The sequence below is a fragment of the Colletotrichum jinshuiense genome, chromosome 10 (genome assembly GCF_051148585.1).
Source record: "Colletotrichum jinshuiense chromosome 10, complete sequence".
In the NCBI taxonomy this organism is placed as follows: Eukaryota; Fungi; Ascomycota; class Sordariomycetes; order Glomerellales; family Glomerellaceae; genus Colletotrichum; species Colletotrichum jinshuiense.
The window spans coordinates 2,179,494-2,197,578 of NC_139303.1; the positions used below are offsets into that span (position 1 = coordinate 2,179,494).

Below are 18,085 nucleotides of genomic sequence, written 5' to 3' on the forward strand. Positions count from 1 at the left end.
CTCCTGCTCCATTTGTGGGAAGAGCTTCTCTCGCTTGTACGTATCGGATTTCGTTACTTCTGTCTCTCGTTTGGATATCTTCTAACGCAACTTCAGAGATGTTCTTACACGTCACGCGAACTCTCATAAGCAAACTAGTGTTAAGCCTTGGCGGCCTGGCACATCTACCAGAGCCTGTCATGCATGCGCTATGAGTCGCGCTCGATGCTCGAGAGACAATCCATGCCAGCGTTGTACTGGAAGAGGGTTAGAGTGCAAATACCCAGATGCAAGGCAACGAGGTACGCATGCAGCAACGGGCCGCGGGAAAACTATATCATCATTCAAAAATACCGAAAATGTCCCCTCTCCAGAAACAGTAAGGTCTCCTCGAAGGTCCTCCAACGACAGTGAGATGAATCAACTACCACAGCCGCCAACTGGAGAGGATATAGTGGAGATGACCCTCTCAAATGGCGATGCAACCTCATCCGACGCCGCGGAAGGTTTTTGTGGCAGGGCCCTCTGGGGGAACGTTACACAAGTCAGCCAAGTAAATGGAGACAACTTCGAGACGAGCAACTGCGAGCTATCCTACAATGAAAATCCTATCGACAACTTCGTTTCCGATGCAAGCCTGGCGGAGCAATCCGTCGGAATTTCAGGGGTAAACTGGTTATCTCCCCAATATTATGACAACTTCGATTGGGGAGGTATGTTTTCCGGGGAAGATCTCTCATCTCACTTGGACGGTGGGCATGCCCTCATTGATGTTGACCGAGCGCCCAGACAAGTCCCATGGCTTAATCTATTCAACTGCCATCAGCAAGAAACCTTGGATACGTCTATGTCGTCTCTTCCGAATTCAGACTCTCCCCATTCAGGGAAAACCCCATTGAATGGACCCAGTGAAAATGGATCGACAGAGTCTGCATCTACGACAGGAACTTACTACGTCGATGGTGCACCAGCAAGGGCACCCTTCAAAGGTCGCCCATCCCAAAAGATTTTGATCCCAGAAACCCTAGCAGGTGACGACCAGGCTAGTCCTGATCCAATCACCACTGCCGCAAACTCAAACACAAACGTGTACATTGATGGGAACTTGGTGACGGATTTGTTGTCCGCTCACGCCTATGAGAATCTCTGTCGGCATGTAAACACCGAATCTTTCCTCAACACACAAGACCTTACATTACCACCGCTCCCATCGTTGTCACAGATGAGAGTCTTCTTTCGACTCTATTTTCAGCATTTCCACGTTTCTTACCCATTTCTACCGAGAATGTCTCAGGTATATAACCAGCCAGAAAATTGGCCCTTGCTGCTAGCTGTTTGTGCAGTTGGTTCAAGATATGATCGCGGTAACGCGAAAATACCCTTACAAAACATTCTCCTCATATTACTGGAAAAGGCTGCTTCTTTCTATGTCTCCGAAATCTCCATGGGAAGTGCTTTGGTTCCATGGGAAATGTCTCTTGGAGATCCAGTTGAGAATGACATGAGCTTGGAAAAAGTTCAAGTGGTTATTCTTCAGCTTGTATGCAAATTACATAATGGAAAGCCGGGGACCTATAAGTCTACACTTGGTCTAAGACACTTCTTAGTTGACGCATGTCATACACTGGACTTGCTAGGCAAAAGACACACATGCTTAAGAGATATAGCGGGCCATGATAGTGATGAGTGGACTCAGGAGTGGACTGTTAATGAATCAAAGGCAAGGATTGGACTTATGATCTGGGTGCGTATTTCTTTGGGCTGTAGCAGTCAGGACAGTCGCTATTTTTCTTGTTATCATCTTGCTCTCTATACTGATTGATCGGCGATTGTCTAGGTTCTTGACTTTATTATCTTCCTCGAGTTTGGCCAAAACCCGCTACTCATGCTAGGAGACGCAAAAGGGTTGCTGCCATGCCCCGAACCAATATGGGATCATCATAGCGCAAGAGGGTCTACTAAGCAGAAGCCTGAAACCGGTACGTCTTTTGTATAGAAATCTTTCCAAGTTTCTTCCTAATCCTTGAATTACTGAAACATACATTAGGTACGATTCCGGAGGCCATGGAATTGCTTTACATGGAAAAGAAGCTCCCGCAAAATCTGAGCGACTTCAGTACGACGATTCTCATATACGCAATATGTCGAAGAACTAAAGAAGCAGTTTATCAAAACCAGACACGACTTAACTCCTGGATACCAACAGCCGATGTCCAAAAATGCACTTCGGGAAACACCGTCGATGAGACTTGGCCACCCTCTCTCCCTGTTCTGTCGAGATGGCGAAATAGTGCTTGCGACTCTCTGGACCTTCTGCACTGGAACGCAAACGCCATTATTGCCAAGGCTGGAGGCTGGGAACATCCTGCTGTTTTGCATCTTCATCTTTCACGGCTTGTTCTCCTAGCGCCGATCCCTTATTTGCAAACACTAGCCGCAGCGGCTTCGGCGAGATTCTCCTCTCGAACTGTGGATATCAAAAAGGTTGAAACAGCAAGAGCTCATATCGTGAAATGGGCCTTGCAGGATCATTACAAGGCTAGATTGTCCATTGTTCATGCTGGTGCCATGCTGTGGCATATCCGTCGTTACAGCGTAGGTGACTTCTTGGAGCCTTTCGGAATATTTGCTGCAACTCTTGTTGTTTAGTCATATAGTACGATGATGCTGTTTTTGAAACACCATGGGTCGGGGCCTCAAGTGTCGGGTGACGCATTGACAGACTTACAGGACGGTCCTTTGCCACCAGATGCTGGACTGATTGAGATGCTGTCTAGGACGTCAACGGTGGAAACTGAAGAGGATCCAGATCCCAAATTTCTACATCTTGATCGGCCATGCGATGACGAAATGGTACAAACCTATGTGAGGTTGGGCAATAAGATGTCAGGCCACATGTCGAGAGTGGGCGACATCTGCAAGGAGGGCGCACCAAAGAAAATTCTTAATGAAGGTATCCGAATGCTGGAGGAAAAGTCTGAAGACAAGAATACTTCAAGCAGCTCTACTAAACGCGCCGATACACTTGAAAAGGAAGTGAACTGCTGCGTCTGGGGGGCTGAGCGCCCTTATGCCGACTTACTTGGTTTTCTTGTTCAGTCAATATTGGAATAAGCATTGAGTTGAACTTGAGGGGGAAGCTGGAGTTTTTCATTTAGGCTATATCAATCAATAAATGTAATTTTCGGATCCCCCGCCGGGGTTGACAACGTTGAATGGTCATGTGGATTCTTGAAAGTTCGTTGCGATCAGGCCCTCCGGTGGGGGTGGAGACTCCGGGCAATGTCAGAACTAGCAGCTAAATGGTAGGATGGCTCCTTGCTGCAGAGACAACGTCCTTCTCCGCAAATTACCCCAGATCTACCTTGGTGACCATGCGGGGTATCATAGAATGACAGGAACTGATATTAGAAAACTGGCATGTAGATATGTATGGCGTGTTCTTCTACATATTCTCAAAAAATGCTCCACTCAGCTGGCTTCTCCAGTTGTCGACTGGTTTTCCCTGTGTCTAATCCACCTACCACCTACCAATCCATCTTTGGTTTTTGCCTCCGAATATACAGGTTCGCCCAAACTTCCTTCTCGTTCTTTGTTGCCGGACTAGAGGCGAAGAGTCGACCCTATGATGGCAGTGAAGCATAAGGACGACCCGCTCGAGATCGGCGAGCTTGAGCATGCTCCGACCGGTGATTATGCCATCAAAGATTTGGCTATGGCCAAACAGGCAGCGGAAGAGGAGCACAATCTTGGTTTCATGGAAGCCATCCGTCGATATCCTAAGGCTGCCATGTGGTCCATTTTGGTTTCTGCCTCCATCATCATGGAAGGTTACGACATCGTTTTGATATCGTCTTTCTTTGCCCAACCGTCCTTCCGGAAACACTACGGCGAATACATTGCCAGCAAAGACTCCTACGAAATTACAGCATCGTGGCAGAATGGTCTGAGCAACGCCGTCAGTGTTGGGACTATCATCGGTGCCTTCGCCAATGGATACTTCACCCACCGCTTTGGATATCGGAAGGTCCTCCTAGTATCCCTTTCCGCCATATGCGGGTTCATCTTCATCTCCTTCTTCTCGCCGAGCTTGCCAGTTCTTCTGGTGGGCCAGTTTCTTTGTGGTATCCCTTGGGGTGTATTTGCAACAACGGCGCCTGCATATGCATCTGAGGTGTGTCCCATGGCATTGCGTGGCTATCTTACCGTCTATGTCAACCTTTGCTGGGCCCTGGGTCAGCTTATTTCGGCTGGTGTTCAAGCAGGATTTTCTGCCAATAGTACACAACTTTCATACCGTGTACCATTCGCAATCCAATGGGTGTGGCCGGTCCCGCTCTTCGCCATCCTATGGTTTGCGCCCGAGTCCCCGTGGCACTTTGTCCGACTTGGCGATTATGAAAAGGCGGAGAAATCCGTCCTTCGCCTCGGGTCTGTCTCGCAAAGCAGCCACGCCAAACAGAAAGTTGCCATGATGATTCACACCAACGAAATCGAGGCTAAAATGGACGAGGGAACTTCCTATCTCGACTGCTTCCGCGGGGTTGATCTGCGAAGAACCGAAATTGCCTGTCTAACCTTCGCCGCTCAGCCTTTTTGTGGTTCTGCCATGGGGGGCACTCCGACCTACTTTTTCGTCCAAGCTGGATTATCAACTTCCATCTCTTTTCAAATGTCAGTCGGCGGACTTGGAATTGCTTCAATCGGGACGGTTTTATCCTGGGGTCTTCTTTACGCCTTTGGTCGCCGCACTCTATATCTTTGGGGTTTAGGTGGATTGACTGTCATTCTCCTGACAGTGGGTTCCATCAGCGCCGGCGCCCCATCCTCAGACGCGGCAAATTACGCTCAGGCTGGTATGATGCTTGGCTGGCTCGGTATATACTATTTGACCGTTGGGCCTATCTGCTACGCTATCATATCAGAAGTATCTTCCACGCGGCTACGAAACAAGAGCGTTTGTCTCAGCCGAATTGCCTATTATGTGGCGCAGATCATATGCAACGTCATTAACCCTTATATGCTTAACCCCACTGCTGGAGATTGGAAGGGAAAGACAGGCTTCTTCTGGGGCGGTTGTGCTTTTGTGTTCTTCCTTTGGACATATTATCGGCTCCCCGAGACGAAGAACAAGACTTACGAGGAACTAGACATTCTGTTTGGACGGTGTATCAAAGCGTCGCAGTTTTCTTCGTACAAAGTCAATGCTTATGCAGATGGTCAAGATGTTCTTGAAAAGCAAGGTTGAGGCATGAATAATACTAGCAATCCAATCTACAAAGTTTTGTATCTTTCGAAGTGCCACCCTCTTTTTTTGGCATGCCTGGTAATAAAGTCTCCTGATATGCTGTTCCGTTACACCAGCTATAAATGCAATAATTATGAATCCTAATTTCAACAAAATGAATTTTAGAAGTATTCCCAGTAACTTCATAGGTGTCGTTGTCAGTTGCATGACGTAATGTCAGATTTTAATACATCAGGCACTTCATGTAGCCTTTTGCCAGAGTTAACAAAATAGCTTCATCGTATGATGCGTACTCCATCAATACTCTTGAACGGGATCAGGTTTAAGGTTGAAAATTAACATTATAATGTATTTGAAGTTGGTTTTAACTAATCAGCGTTGTAGCTTTGAGAACATGATTTTGGCCATGTAGTACCCTGTCGTCGTAATTTCCACTGGCTTAACATAATCCTCTGAACTTGGTTAAAAAAAAATTGGTTCCCTCTGCTGTCATTGATCAGGTGCTCCCGAATGAAAAGTTTGCATGATCTGAGTATGACTGTGACATCGGATAGCTCCGGGACACGGGAAAAACACACATGATGTCCGGCGGGGGCGGGTCGGCGTGGGATTGGTAGTGGGTTCACCCAACGCCTTCCCCACGAAGAAGTGCGACCGAGTACTTGCAGCTTCACCTTGGCAAGCGGGGAAATGGAGTGCCTGTGTGGAAATGAAGCCCTCTTTCATCACAGCAACAGGTATATGTTCCCGGTGGGGTATGAACCTGTCACAACCCCTCTGGGAGGCGATACGATGTGAATACGGCAAGGTATATTTTTATGAAGTATCTTAAATAGAAGATGACTCGAAATTCAATGATTCAATTGTCTGTGGGTATAAATTGTGTCTCGATAACTATATTTGCTTGACAACATGGGTCTAATCAATATTTTCTCCGTCATCTCGGCTTTGGGAGTCAGCCATGCCGGTGGACTGGCAACGAGACAAACTTCAGCTGGCACAGCTACTGTGGATCTCACAACTTCTACTGGCCAGACCAAATTCCTCGGTTCCGGTTTCATTTACGGGTGGCCCGACAACGGCACATATGCTGATCACTCAATTCCCGAATACTTGGTGACTGATATCAAGTTCAACGTTTGTCGTGCCGGAGGTGCCCAAATTCCGGCGCCCGGCTGGGCTGGAGGTGGCTATGATGGCTACATCGGTCGTTTCAACTCGGCTCTTTCGAACTATCAAACCACGCGCAAGTATGGAGGCGACTACATACTACTGCCACATGATCTTTGGGGTGCCGACAGCATCCAGGGCCAAGAAACAGCATTTCCTGGAGACAATGGCAACTGGACTGAGATGGAAATCTTTCTCGGGCAGGTAGTCAGCGACCTCAAGACGAACGACATGCTCGACGGACTTGTCTTTGATATTTGGAATGAGCCGGAACTCGAAAGCTTTTGGTCTCGCTCGTGGGAGCAGTATTTGGAGTATTATGTTCGGGCTCACAAAATTATTAGGTTTGTGACAAGAACAAAATTTGCAATGACTTTGACTAACGATACCCAAGAGCGGAACTTCCAGGCACTCTCATCTCCGGTCCATCTGCGGCAAATGCCCCTACTCTTGAACATGAGAGGTGGAACTCTTGGTTAGCTACTGTGTCCCTAAATGACACAATCCCGGATATCTACTCTTGGCACCAGATCGGTGACTGGCAGCGTGAGCCGGACAGAGTAATTCCTGATTTCGATACTCTTCGCAGTCAATACGATCTTCCAGAAAGGCCAATCGACATTAATGAGTATGCTTGGCCATCTGAGCAAAACCCTGCCAACACGGTCTTCTACCTCGCACAGCTAGAACGCCACAACTTGCGAGGTCTTCGAGCTAACTGGGGTGGTGGGGCGGCCCTTCATGATTACATGGCCGATCTGATCTTCAAGAATGCGGATGGTATATATAAACCTAACGGCGAATGGGATTTGTACAGGTATTATGCCGAGATGGATGGCGAGCGTATTGCTACAACAGCGACTCCTGACCACAAGTTCGATGTGTTTGCCACTATTGCCGGAGGCAATCTCAAGATCCTTGCGGGAACTAGAACAGTTCAAAGCACCTATGAAATCAGCATCTCGGGACTGGGCCGCCTTGGTCTTCCCAGTGATGGCACAATCGCGCTGCGCAGTTACCGTTTCGATTGGGCAGGCCCAAAGGCCGAAGTTGGCTTGCCGGTCGATCTGGGTCTGACCAATGTCAGCTATTCTTCAGACACTGTAAGTTGTACCAATTCAGCCACAGCTACAACATCATCCATAGTTGTCTCATACACAGTACTGACGTCAATCCCCTCCCCTTCTAGCTTACGATATTAGTTGAGCCTCCAACTAATTCGACGGCGTTCGCATTCGAGTTTTCTGGCGCGGATTGAAAAGTCAGAACGTGCTAAATATTATGTGCAGCACTTCACGACTTAAAAGTGAACGGGGAACATGGTTTTGCAGAATCTACAAAACTCAGTCCAATATACTTGTCTTTCAAAATTGTTGGCAGCTACAAGCTGCACATATTATATAGCATTAATTGACGATCATTTGCGGCTCCAAGGAGGTAACTAGCAACTTATAACATGGCTATTTGGACTTTTCATAATGTACTGTGTTATGACGAGAATATGCAGAATCTGGGTTTGCGACTGCTTGTTGGTATAGCATGATATGGACAAAACATCAAGTTTCTACATCAACGGTTCAATATTTATATGAGCACGGCCAACAAAGCTCCAAGACAGATTTGATTCCAAAAGTATGTCTTGCAGGATGAAGATGGCGTACACAAATTGGCAACCAGAGATAACCTTTTGAGAATTCAATTGATTAGACTATTTCCTCATTTAAACACGGCACATCCTCCCGTTGTTGGCAACACTCCACTGCTCACTGCCAACGGCATTACGAGCGTAGAAGAAACCTTCGGAATCCCACTTCTGCTTGAGGGACAACAAAGAGGCGTAGTTGCTGCCAAAGAACTCCTGCTGGAAGTTAGGCTGCTGGAAGTCGGCCTCGTTCATGTAAGCGCCGCCAGCAGGAGTAAGAGCCTCGATCTCCTTCATGACTACGTTGGTCATCAGGTCTTGGTTGGCAAGCATATCCTCCCAGGGTGCAGTGAAGCTCCACACAGTGGTCAAGGTGGCATGAACCAGGGCGTTGCGCCAGGCTGGTGTCACTGAGTTGGTATCCTTGGTACCGAACTTGCTGACGTCGGTTCCGACACCGATGAAGGTGACGCCCTTCTCAGCTACACTGCGGGAGAAGGAGCCGATGTTGGTGATGTTGTCGCGGGGGATGAGGCGGCCGCCATACTGGGCAATGCCAACCTGGATGTTACCGACGGGGAGAGGTCCGAAATACTGGTCGTAGTGGTTGTAGTAGCTCTCAAATTCGGAGTAGTTGACAGTGTAATCGATGGCGAGAGCGTCGAGACGAGCGACGAAGGGGGCCAGAAGGGTCTTGACCTCGTCGGCGGTCTTGTTAAAGGCGTTCAGTGGGGCAATCTGGAAGAAGGCAGCCGCGAAGTAGTAGACAACCATAGAGCCACCGTCAACCATGCCGGCGAGCTCCTCGTGGAAGGCATCGATGGCATTATAGAATGATTCGTTGTCGTTGTTGGCGGCGAGAATAACCAGTGTGGCACCACCAACCTTGGCATCAGGGTGAGCCTTGACCGTCATGGACGTAACAACACCCCAGTTACCGCCGCCTCCACCGGAGAGAGCCCAGAAAAGATCAGAGTTCTCAGTCTTGGACGCAGTAAGAAGCGTACCGTTGGCAACTACGACCTCCCACTCCAAGACGTTATCCGCGCCCAGACCAAAAGACGTAGAGAGAGCGGAATGCCCACCACCTTGGGTGTAGCCTCCAGCGATTCCGACAGTTGGGCACTCGCCGCCAACAACAGCAAGACCAGCGGCATGGGCAGCCTCCATAACCTCGAAACCCTGCGTACCGGCGCCAACCTTCATCGCCTTGCCCTGATAGGCGGAGGTGTTCCAGTCAATGACCTCAGCGCTGTTCATGTGATGCGTCCACACAGAGAGAGCTCCAGCACCAGTGGAGCGACCAAGGTAGTCATGGCCAGTGTTGCGAACGACGAAACGGATGTTTTGCTCCTTGGCGAAGGCGATTGTCGCCTGAATGTGCTCGGTGGTCTTGGCATCAACGGCGTAAACAACGTAGTTACCTAGCAGGCAGGCGCGAGACTGAGGTTGGAAAGGATCGCAGCTCTGGTTCGCGAAGAAAGGTGCCATGATTGAGGATGAGGATTCCATACTGAGTCATCGTTAGTTGACTGAATTTGCTTCGTGGAAACCGAATACAAACTGAAGATCGGAGCTCTGCCATTCGCTCTGCAGCGTAGCGCAGGTGGCCGCATCGTAAGTAGGGTCGTGGCAAGGAGAGCCCAGAGGAACAGTTGCAATCAAATTGCCGCCAACTGTGGTGTTGAGAGCATCCCACTGCGCCGTGGCAGGCCAGCAGCTGTCACCGGGGAAGCACTTGCAGTCGTCGGTACCACGCTCAAGAACGGCAGCGCCGATGAACGGGCGGTTCGGAGCAGCAAGCGCCGCACCAACGAGGGCCGCTTGGAGGACAAAGCTCTTCATCTTTACTCGGTCCAAGTCCAAAGGGGAATACAGGGAACAGCGGAAGGGCAGCGCACGGCTAGAAAAGATCGGCGGCACGTTAGACGGCTGGGGACGGGAAGAGGGAAGAAAATGAACGCCGCTGAACCAACTCATCAAAATATAACTTTAATCAATGGCCAAAGACTGCCATTTTAGTAGAATGCAAATCCTCAACAAAGATGCCCAGGGCTACGGCATGCAGGTCCATCTCGTCATGGACAACGTTTCCTGACTGGGTTTACCGCCGAAATTTGGGCCCTGTAGAACATGACTTCGCCCCCCAAACTAGTAGAAGTTTGCCGCGCCTTCCTGTTTGCTGATGAATCCCTCACTATCGTTCATGAGGACCCGACTTAGGTCAAATGCCTAGTAATAATACAGCGCTGTTTGTAACCGACCCCCCTGTCAAAACTGTCTTCCGGGGCGGGGGGGGTATGAAGCAGTGGAGAGTGTGGAGCTGGGAACGAAGAAAATATCGACCTGGATATCGGCAAGATGCCAGGGATGCTAGGTGCCTCGGTCAACCGGTTATCATGTCCTCCGAGTTCGCTTACTTCCTTGTCGCGTCTGCTGGCGTGGTCGCTGCTGGCTCCCACAACGCGACCAAGATCCATCCGGGTCATGGGGGTTCCATCTTTATCACCTGGCCATAGCCGGGCCTGGCTGGTCCAGCTGGACCCACACGAACATTCTCCCAAAGTCTTGTTCAGCGGGACTTTGAGTGGCTCGCAGATCAAAGGATGCAATGCCCCCAACGGATGACCCTAGTCCTCTCGTTCAAATGCCGAATCCTGCAGAACTTGCGGACTGTAGCCCTTGCGAAATACATTTAGTTTACACTCCAAGGCATGATCTTATTGTGTTCGGTATATGCTTCTACATACGGCGGGATGGCGATGGATTGCAACAGGCGCTAGTACAGCAGTGTCCGAGAACTTTCCGGAGTTTGCCTCGGCGTTTTTGAGGGTTCTTAAACAATCGGGCTCAACATAGGTCGGAAATTGACGCTGCGGAGATTCTTCAGCAAAGTCTATTCGCTCCCCTGTCAACAGAGGGGCACGACACCAGATCCATGGCACGAAAAGAGGATCATCCAGCGGCCCCTCACACTCTTCAGGGGCACAGTAGGGGCCTCGCGGCGGTCTAACCAGAACTCGTCATCAGCCGCTGAGATGAAATTCCTTCAAGTTTCGGTAGAAGCTGCATCATACGAGGCAACACATAAATGGCAAGGGTGCGGACTTACAAATGCCGTAACGTCTGATCATTCGGGCAGTATGTGACTAAATCTCGATGGCAACAACTTAAAAAAAAAAAAAAAACCCGTTGTTGTCTCTCAGCCCCTGGAAACTGCAGACTTCTTACTTATGCATTGGTCCTCGCCATCTTGTCCGGGGAAGGAAGACGCGCTTGGTAAATTAGATGTTCATCCGAACGTGATTTGCAGGAGGTCATGTGTTTCTTGCGATCAGTGACTTAATCTTGGCCCTCAAAGTGGTTGAGATCATCAGTCATAAGGGCGCTATTGGAAAAGGATTGGCACCTATCATGCACGTCGATATTTCAGTATAAACTCAAAATCAACCAAGAAATTCAAAATTTAACGCAGCACAGACGTATTGTGTGGTTTTCTTGGCTTCGGATCCGACTGAACTTCCGCAAACCGTTTTACGCCAGTGTGTTCGACTCACTGTAACGGCTTGTTCAGCGGCACTCGCTGATCGTCTCATTCCCTGGTATCTGTCCACGCCCAGAACCAATTCTTGGCCCCGCAGATCCCCGAAGAGTGGAGGTTCTCCCTACCTATGGCCTTGGGGAACTGGAGAATGTCTTCACCTACATAGTACGCTCGAGCATCACTCTCACCTGAAAAGCGGGATGTGGCCGAGAACTTCTTTTTCGTCAGTGGAGTAGGAGCGGGGTGTACGGAAGTCGGCACTAGTGTAATTACAGTCCCACGTGGAGGCATAGATTTGAACTCACAACAACTGCATCCTTCTGAAGAATGTAAACATCAAAGCCGGTTCTTGCTCGATGAAACTTATCGAAGTCAACTAAGGCGCGACTAGGGATAATAGTAACAATCTGTTCCAAGGAGAACCCTTTCTTCTGAGACAGCCGGCTTGGATAACACGAGCATAATGATACAGAGTTGAAAGCTTTACCGCAGATGGCTAATTGCCCGAAACGGTGTGTTCCGGGCAGGGATATCCTTGTTTGTCATATTGACTTGTCATTGGAACTTGGAACACGGACCAAGTCTGGCCACTTCACGGCCTGATCCACCACAATACGGCGTTAACAGGAGGCAGTTAGTATACCAAGTTGTCAAAATCTCCCACTATCATCGAACGCACGCAGCAGATTGGCCTCCAATGTGATATGTCACAACCGTAAATTCATATGGAATGAAGACAAGCTCTCAAGTTTTGGTTAAACTGTGGCTCATTTATCTCGCTCGGAATCACTTCGCCATCATTTGTCAGTACTAGACTGGGAAACCACAAATCGGCTCCCACACACGAAGTACTGAAGCCAGGGGGCCGACAAGTTATCTTACCTATATCGATCATCCCGGCATCTGCGTTAATTAGTGCCGCGTACGAATACAATACATAACACTGATGCACATGCACATGCACATACGTTTGGGGGCGTTGCAGGGAACGAGGGCCGTGGCCACTTCTTCTAGAACTAAGGACACATCCCTGGCGCGGGTAAAAATGTCTGGGTGGCTGGTAGCGACTTGGTATGTGTTGCAAGATGCTGGCAGGGTGAGTTCGGCTCCAGAGCACACTCCTGAAATGCAACATCGGCTCACATTCCGGCCGGGGGTGTACTTGTACCCCATATGTGTCCTCGTGGCTTCCCTAAACGTGCAATGCACGAGGGAAGAGGGGACGTTACCTTGTAGTGTATGAGATCTGAGTCCAGGGGGGAGACCAAGCCCACATCTCTTGGATTCAGCCAAGAGGACATACAAAGTTCGTGATTGCAGCCGGCTTGGCCGCGACCGTAAGTGTGATTTCTTGCCTGCATGTTCCGACAGGGGACAGTCTTCTGGTCCAGATACTCGGTAGCGGAGCAGAATTACCCATTTCATAAGGTTAGCCCTTGTGTGACAAAGGGAGAAGACGAGCAGATATTTGTATTCTGATGCTCCCTCCCTTCCCTCTTCGGAGTAAGGTCGTTTTAAAAACTGGCCTGATGAAGTTGTGCACAAGCTGCTGCTCAGATACAGGCAGCCTAAAGCTATTGGCCCCCCCCCACTCTGTCCACTTGTGCCTTTCTCTGCCTAGTTCTGGCGTCTAGATCGGCAACATTCTTCCCATCTCGCACATCCTGTCAACTTGTCTGTCAATAGACCTCCAGCCTTGCGTCTGGGACCAAGCTCAGAGTACAGCAAGCCGGAGGCTGCTTGGAGAGGAAGCCATCATGGGAGAGTCATGGACTTATAACACTCCGCCGGGGACGGAGTCCACAGGGATACAGATCACGGCCATCGCATTAGTGTTCTCGGCCTTATCAATGATCATAATGGCCCTGCGCCTTTATGTTCGCATGGGCATGCTCAAAGCAGCCGGTGCAGGTAAGCCTGATACTACAAGCTGCAAATAATACAGTGTTGACTAACCTCTCAATGATAGATGACTGGGTAATTGTCGTCACCTGGTTTGCTGCTTGCGGATTCGCAATAGTTAGCACAATACGTAAGTTTGTCGTTTATTTGAGGCTACTTTAGAATTCTAACAATCATATCAAGAAACGAAATGGGGTCTTGGGATCAAGAAATTAGAAGATATGCCTGAGGAGAATCTCTACAATTTCGGCCTTTTGCAATATGCCGGCGCACCATTGTAAGTGCAGAAAAGCTTCTGCTAAATTGAAACACCCACCTAACTTAGCAAAGCTATATCACCAGCATCCTTGGCTTCAAGATCAGCTTGCTTCTTTCTTACCTCCGCTTCATACCAAAGGGGATCTATAGGTGGGCGACGCTTGTCACCATTGGTATGTGCATTGCCTACCACATAGCGTTCCTAGTCGTACAATTGAATCTATGTACACCGGTAAGAGTTGTCCTAAAAAAGAATGTTTCAACAGCCACCTGACAGCTAGCAGATAGCCAAACAATGGGATCCGACTATCACAAACGGGTCTTGTTTACCTGGAGTCCCCTTTTACACCAGTATGGCCGCCCTGACCATTGCTTTCGATATTGTTGTGTATGTAGATCCTTCCCTTATCACATTTTGCTCAGCTAAACTGACTGATACTCTTCCAGGATGTTCCTACCCTTCCCCGTTCTCGCAACCTCAAAAATCCAGAAGCGCAAGAAGTTCGTCCTGCTCGGTCTCTTCGGACTAGGCGCCTTCATCACCGTAATCCAAATCATTCGAATACAAACTGTCCACGCCCTCGCAAACTACCTCGACTCTGCCCCCCTGATTATGTGGTCATCCATTGAGAACAATCTCGGCATCATCGTTTGTTGTATTCCAACTCTCGCACCACTCGTCAAATACTTCAACGAAAAGAGTAAATCCGGAAGCCGAAGCAACAAATACGGTGCTGCAAGCAGCTATGGCAAGTCTCGACAGAGCGGCAATGTCGGGAGCAGATACGCGCTGCAGAGCTGGAGGCCGGGAATGAGTGGGATGCAACCCTTGAGCAGCGGGATTGACCGTAACGAGGTTGAGCTCGGCATTCAGAGTTCCAGGGTAGGAAAAGGGTCGGATGATGGAAGCGCAGATTACCACCTCGACGCACCAGTTATCGTTAAGAAAACCGAGTTCGTGGTTACGAGCGATCCCAGGGAGCCGGGACAAGCCGTTTGATAGTGGTCGATGACTTTGTAGATTACAGTTAAATATCCAGATAGTAATTTGTATGTATACCCTGACTTATGATACTCTCAGCGGAGAGAAGCTAATTTAACATAAGTAGAATTTAGCATATACCAAGCCCTTAAATATCATCCTTGAAGTCGATGCAGAGGCGCCATAGGTTTCGATCTCGCATATTGATGGCCAGCAAGATGAATGCAGTCTCTGGGAATTCAATGATCAAATCAAGCAACAATTGTGCTCCTAGTTTGAGCTGTACAGCGATGGTCATGCCGGAATTTGTCGTAGAAATGTCTACTCATCGGGTCCGGCCGAGTATCATCAGACAGCTGGCTGGTTCAACCCTGTTCCATCACTGGTTCTTGTTGCTTACTTTGGGCGGCCTTCAATCCTCGAGGCAAAATCAAGCGAGATTTCAAAGCGGATTATTCACAAGAAAAACGGGAGGTTCACTGGAGACCCGGTTAATCGGAGCGGAGTTGGGATGGAAGTAGAAATGGGCCCGAATATCCTTTTTCTGGAAGTCATCAAGCTCTCTCTGGTGTCACTTTCACTATTGGTTGGTCTGATTTGGTCAGTGACGACGAAAGATGTCCAGAGCGGGTTCACGATTGCGGGTTCATTGGCCATGTTTTTCCTGGTGGGTGTGACAACCATTCAACACACAGCTTCTGATACCCCTTACAACCCTTGTGAAGGCAACAGCATGGCTGCAGTATGACGCATATCACCGTGGTGTTGTCAGGGCATCTCTCAAATCGAAACTACCAGCAACCAGTAGTAACTATCAGGTGTAAATATCAGATTAAACCCACCATGTTATGGCCGCAATCAATGCTAGGTCCCGATACGATGTGACAAGTGAGGCGGCCTATCGACATTGCTCATGTTCGCATCGGGAGGATCACGATTTATGATCGGTTACAGGATTACAGGTAAATAAGTTCGCCTTACTTTCGGAAGTATTGTGACGTGTCAGCCCAGCCTGCATCTGCATCAGTCACACTTAAGCCCAATCTTGGGGTGCCGCGTTGGACCGCCTAAATGCCCGACCACACCATTATCTTCAAGGTCCCGCACGTCAAAATAAATGTCTGAAGACGCAGAATATTAACCTGTCGAAAGTTTCTTGTACCAGAACGCCTGAAATCGAAGAGATTAATGGGCTGAACCCTCAATCCCCAAAAAATTTCACATCAGACATGGCGACACTATCTCTGGAGGCCTTGCACACCTTGCTGGAAAAGCTCAGCCTCGATATTCCAATCCCTGCATTCCCCGAGTCCAATGTTCTGGTCCGCCCACTCGATATTTTCCGATCCTACCTCGCCAAGATTGTGGCTGATGCGGCCGAATGTGATCCCGATGTTGCGTTTGAAGCCATTCAGTGGACTAGTGCAATTTCCATGGGCGATTTTGCGATTGTCATTCCACGTCTGAAAATGAAGCATGACTCTGACTCGGCGACCGCTTTGCTTAGAAAAGTGAGAAAAGAAACAGAATCAGCGTAAAGTGCTATTTTGACTAAACTATGCGCAGTTTCCAAAGTCGCCGCTTTACACCTTCCCTTTTATTGATGGCGTTCATATCCGAATCTTCTCATCTCCCTTCACGGTGCCTAGGGTTGTACTCCCCTTCATCGCCGATCGCAAGGCATTGTACGGAAATGATGAGTCACTGGGTCGGCGAGATCCTAAAAACCCAGATTCTGAACGCCAAAAGATTATTGTCGAATTTTCCTCGCCAAATATTGCAAGCGAATTCGATGGTAGGCATTTGCGCAGCACTATCAATGGCGCATCTATCGCAAACCTCCATGAGAAGATGGGCTGGGAAGTTGTGAGACTTAACTACCTTGGAGACTGGGGCAAGAATGTTGCCTTACTGGCTGTTGGTTGGGACAAGTTCGGTTCCGAAGCAGAGTTCAGCAAGAATCCCATTCGACATCTTCTGGACGTGTACAACAGAATCGAAAAGGCCTTCATGCCCGAGGTCGAGGCTAGCCATGCGGCAAAAAACGAAAACAAAAACACTGCTGAGATCGAATCACGTGGAATCTATGCTGAACGAGATGCCTTCTTCAAACGCATGGAGGAGGGTGAAGCTAGCGCCATTGCACTTTGGAAAAGATTCCGCGACGTGTATGTCGACGACTATGCCAAAGCATACAGCCGACTTGGCATTGAGTTTGACGAATATGCCGGCGAGTCACAGGTTACGTCAGAGTCCATAGCTGAAGCCGAAGCTGTTCTCAAAGAAAAAGGCGTCCTCGAAGAGAGTGAAGGGTCTTGGATTATCGATTTCAAAAAACAGGGCGCCAAAGGTCTCGGTACTGCGGTAGTTCGCAATCGCACTGGCACTACGACTTACCTGCTCCGAGACATCGCCACAGTTCTTGATCGGAACAAGAAGTACGGCTTTGACAAGATGATTTATGTCGTTGCTTCAGAGCAGGAGTCACACTTCAGACGCGTCTCAAAGGCGTTGGTCTTGATGGGACGCGAGGACCTCGCTGAGAGACTTCAACATGTTGGCTTTGGGAAAGTCAATGGCCTCTCTGACCAACTTGGGAATGCACACCTGTTTGGAGATATTTTGGACCAGTGTACCAATGTGGTCAGGGAAGCCATGATGGCGGAGCAAGGTGGAGCAGCCCCCCTTGCGGCTGCTGAGGAGTTTGGCATTACTTCCCTCATCGCGCAGGACATGCACACCAAGCGGAGCAACGGATATACATTTGACACCAAGAAAACGACAGAGTTTGAAGGAGAAACAGGCGCATCACTACAGTACTCGTATACCCGTCTCGGGTTGACTCTAAAGCAGCTCGGTGCTGATCCGATGGCGCTGGGAGAAGTCGACTACTCTCAACTTGAGACAGAGGAGTACACGAACCTTCTTCGGCTCATGGCGCAGTACCCAGATATTATAAATGCGGCTTGCAAGACAATTGAGCCATCTGCTGTATTGAACTTCTTGTATCGGCTGGCCGAACAGCTTGTTGAGTGTCTTGACGGCGACGAAGCGGGAGACGATGATGAGAAAGAAAATACCACTGAGGATCCCAAATTGAACCTTGCGCGGGCAGTTCTGTATGAGAATGCGAGGCAAGTGTTTGAAAATGGGCTAAAGGTTCTCGGCATCAACCCTTTGGCGACTTGAGTTTGATCTCTGGGTTGGGTTGTGTTTTCTTACCAAAGGGACAGAAGTTGAATCTGGTTGTTATTGAACGTTCCGATCAGATCACGCTGAAGAAGAAAAAAAGAAAAAAGAAATTGCATTTGAGATATTTGAGGGTGGCAATCTACTATTTGTTCTTAGTATGATGGGTTG

General features: G+C 48.9%; 5 protein-coding genes across 5 annotated transcripts; 4 read left to right on the forward strand and 1 right to left on the reverse strand.

Moving 5' to 3' along the window:
* Window positions 1-3,604: 3,604 nt before the first annotated feature.
* Window positions 3,605-5,227, forward strand: EsH8_X_000544 (general substrate transporter; the record flags this gene model as incomplete). Its single annotated transcript, XM_083274632.1, has 1 exon — window positions 3,605-5,227. The coding sequence occupies one exon, from the start codon at window positions 3,605-3,607 to the stop codon at window positions 5,225-5,227; it is 1,623 nt and encodes a 540-aa protein (XP_083120024.1).
* Window positions 5,228-6,139: 912 nt separating this feature from the next.
* On the forward strand, window positions 6,140-7,701 carry EsH8_X_000545 (glycoside hydrolase superfamily; the record flags this gene model as incomplete). Its single annotated transcript, XM_083274633.1, has 3 exons — window positions 6,140-6,741; window positions 6,792-7,500; window positions 7,687-7,701. 3 exons carry the CDS (start codon window positions 6,140-6,142, stop codon window positions 7,699-7,701), a joined length of 1,326 nt encoding a protein of 441 aa, XP_083120025.1.
* Window positions 7,702-8,117: 416 nt separating this feature from the next.
* Window positions 8,118-9,884, reverse strand: EsH8_X_000546 (FAD-dependent oxidoreductase; the record flags this gene model as incomplete). Its single annotated transcript, XM_083274634.1, has 2 exons — window positions 8,118-9,552; window positions 9,604-9,884. The coding sequence occupies 2 exons, from the start codon at window positions 9,882-9,884 to the stop codon at window positions 8,118-8,120; spliced, it is 1,716 nt and encodes a 571-aa protein (XP_083120026.1).
* Window positions 9,885-13,433: 3,549 nt separating this feature from the next.
* On the forward strand, window positions 13,434-14,743 carry EsH8_X_000547 (uncharacterized protein; the record flags this gene model as incomplete). Its single annotated transcript, XM_083274635.1, has 6 exons — window positions 13,434-13,494; window positions 13,553-13,615; window positions 13,669-13,762; window positions 13,816-13,916; window positions 14,032-14,131; window positions 14,191-14,743. 6 exons carry the CDS (start codon window positions 13,434-13,436, stop codon window positions 14,741-14,743), a joined length of 972 nt encoding a protein of 323 aa, XP_083120027.1.
* A 1,211-nt stretch (window positions 14,744-15,954) lies between these two features.
* On the forward strand, window positions 15,955-17,914 carry EsH8_X_000548 (uncharacterized protein; the record flags this gene model as incomplete). The annotated part of the gene is made up of 2 exons (XM_083274636.1): window positions 15,955-16,236; window positions 16,292-17,914. 2 exons carry the CDS (start codon window positions 15,955-15,957, stop codon window positions 17,912-17,914), a joined length of 1,905 nt encoding a protein of 634 aa, XP_083120028.1.
* Window positions 17,915-18,085: the final 171 nt, after the last annotated feature.